Consider the following 2,480-nt stretch of genomic DNA (forward strand, 5'->3'; position numbering starts at 1 on the left):
GTCCGGAACAGGTTTATAGGGCTTGTGTTTTGAGCTCGATGGGCTCTCCGCGAGTGTCCTGCTGAGTCTCGCTCTCGGGGGGTCGACTGCCCTTCAGCGTGGCCAGGCGCTCAGACAAACCCCTCATACGTGGGAACAGCATGAAATCGTACAAGAGGGCACCCATGGCACCCCCGATCATCGGCCCGACCCAGTACACCTGCCAACGAGAAGGAACAAAACTCGTTAACTCGCATGTCGTGTATCCTTTTCTTTTTAGAACAAAGTAACGGTCGTGGCGGTGTGATTGTCTTGTTCGGGTGATTCCAGGTCTTACCCAGTGATTGATGAAGTTTCTGAAGAGCACAGCAGGAGCAAAGGACCTGGCAGGGTTCATGCCGGCACCAGTGTAGTACATCTACAACACAAGACCCTCGTTAATATGGAGCGTTGTAAAGCACATTTATGTGAGTATGTGAGTAGGAGTCTCACCCCCATGAGGTGTCCGATAGTGACGGAGAAGCCGATAGAGAGGGCAGCCGATCCCAGATGACCATTTCTTCTCTCATCGGTCACCGCAAAAATACAGACAACGAGCTGCATGGTTAGGAAGACCTCCACAGTGGTGGCCATCCCCAGGCTGATCCCAGGCTGCAACTGGAAAAACACACACACAAAAACAGACATGTCAGGTTGTTTCTCTTCTAGTACCAAAGACGTCGACCAATCGAATCTCTCGTACCGTGTTCATTGCCATGTTGCCTCTCATGTTGCCGGGCGTGACTCCGTAGAGCACCGCAGCCCCGGCGACAGCACCCAGGCACTGGGCGATGATGTAGAAGAAGGCGCGGAAAAAGGACATCTGTGAACCGACAAGGTAGGCGAAGGTGACGGCAGGGTTGATGTGGCCGCCGCTGATGTGGCCGATGGACTGGACGAGGGTGGCGGCTGCCAGGCCGAAGCACAGGGCCACGTGGAGGACGTGATGGGGCCCGGTGGTCCAGCGCAGGGCGGCACCCATGCCGAAAAACACAAAAAACATGGTCCCAAAGAACTCGGCGAAGACCGCCCGCCAGAAATTCATCGACCGGAACTCCCACATGACGACTGTTTGCGTTGAGGCGTGGCACTAAACAAAGAGGGTTCTTCGAAAATAAATGGAGGTGATTCAGGAAAAGGTGTTTACCTTTTCAGTCTTTTTAAAATGCCAAAGTTTAAAAAAAGGATCTCCTTTTTTGTTCAACTGACCAGGATATCAGATGGATAAATCCACTCGACAAATCTTTACCAAACTGTCAACCAGGTTGGTAAAGTCACCTCAGTCGGTTACCACCTCTCTCCACCTGTCGATAAGACATAGGTGTGAGATGATGAGGGGGTGTGGGTGGAGGTCTCAGGTGACGGGACTTGTCAAGAGGAGATGGGCATCAATTATAAAGGGGGGGATTCTGAAGCAGAGACAGGGATAGACGGACCGTCCAGTGGACCTTTTAGCCTCTCTGACGGAGGGAAGGGGGCCAGAGAGGCGCTTTATAAAACCCCCACTAGAGGCCCCAGGTGACGCCATAATCCCCCACACTGTAGGGCCATGGGCGGGGGGCTGCAGTGCTGGGCATCCTAAACCAAACTAACTTAACCCCTTTGTGGCCTCTACCCACCCCCACTCAAAGTCCAAACGAGGGGCAGCTCCTCTGAGAAAAACAGTTCAGGTAACGGTGGGAAAACAATGAAGATGAAGGACGGTTTTGACCAAACTTGATCTGAGAGGAGCAGCTGGAGTTTTTCAGGTGTTTTCTTTAGGACTCATGTCATGTGTTGATAAAAGTCATAGCAGGGAGTCAGTAACCCGGTTGGACGTGAACAGAAAGCACACATGTATGCACAAAAAAAAGACGCGTGCACATACACACATGTAGAGAATACAGTTGGGGCCCCTGACGGAAGCATCCAAAGCTAACGGCGCTAACACACTGAAAAGCCTGACCGTGTGAAACCATTGTCTGTTCACAGGCAAGCAAGCTTCTCATGCTCAGAGGTGAGAACAAATTACGAGTTTTAGGGGGAAAGTTAGCAGGTTTTGTTCATTTTGGAGAATTTTGAACCTTCCAATCACCAACTGGGTCGTTTTAAAACCATCAAAAGGCCTCAGCGATCATTGAAAAACACTTCAGTCCCAAACACCTGAACCTGACATCGTCCCAGTTCTCAGCCTGCGCTCACTCTGCTGCATGTTGGGCTGAGGAGGCAGAAACTAGGAAGGAAACAAGTGATGTTTGCACGTTGACTTACAGGCAAACCACGAAAACACGAGTGTGTGCTGACAAATATTAGGAAAACAGAGCTGTTTATGTTTTTACGTCGTGACGGGGGCTTCTGGAAGATGCTTGGCTGAGGTCTGCTAAAAATTTGGTCAGTGCAGGAGGAAACAGGACAACAGCGTCGAACCATCTCAGTGTGTGTGTGTGTGTGTGTGTGTGTGTGTGTGTGTGTGTGTGTGTGTG

General features: G+C 51.0%; 1 protein-coding gene across 1 annotated transcript; it reads right to left on the reverse strand.

The window, feature by feature from the left end:
- mipb (major intrinsic protein of lens fiber b) lies at positions 1-1,528 on the reverse strand. Its single transcript, XM_014007271.1, has 4 exons — positions 722-1,528; positions 472-636; positions 317-397; positions 1-199 (listed from the first exon to the last, which is right to left on the reverse strand). Exons 1-4 carry the CDS (start codon positions 1,079-1,081, stop codon positions 14-16), a joined length of 792 nt encoding a protein of 263 aa, XP_013862725.1. The 5' UTR covers positions 1,082-1,528; the 3' UTR covers positions 1-13.
- Positions 1,529-2,480: the final 952 nt, after the last annotated feature.

The sequence above is a fragment of the Austrofundulus limnaeus genome, unplaced genomic scaffold (genome assembly GCF_001266775.1).
Source record: "Austrofundulus limnaeus strain Quisiro unplaced genomic scaffold, Austrofundulus_limnaeus-1.0 Scaffold41, whole genome shotgun sequence".
Classification (NCBI taxonomy): Eukaryota; Metazoa; Chordata; class Actinopteri; order Cyprinodontiformes; family Rivulidae; genus Austrofundulus; species Austrofundulus limnaeus.

Coding starts and splice junctions, on each gene's coding strand:
- mipb (XM_014007271.1), bottom strand. CDS start 1,081: ATGTGGGAGTTCCGGTCGATGAATTTCTGGCGGGCGGTCTTCGCCGAG. Junction 398..471: donor CTATCGGACACCTCATGGGG/GTGAGACTCCTA, acceptor CTTGTGTTGTAG/ATGTACTACACTGGTGCCGG. Junction 200..316: donor GAAACTTCATCAATCACTGG/GTAAGACCTGGA, acceptor TCTCGTTGGCAG/GTGTACTGGGTCGGGCCGAT.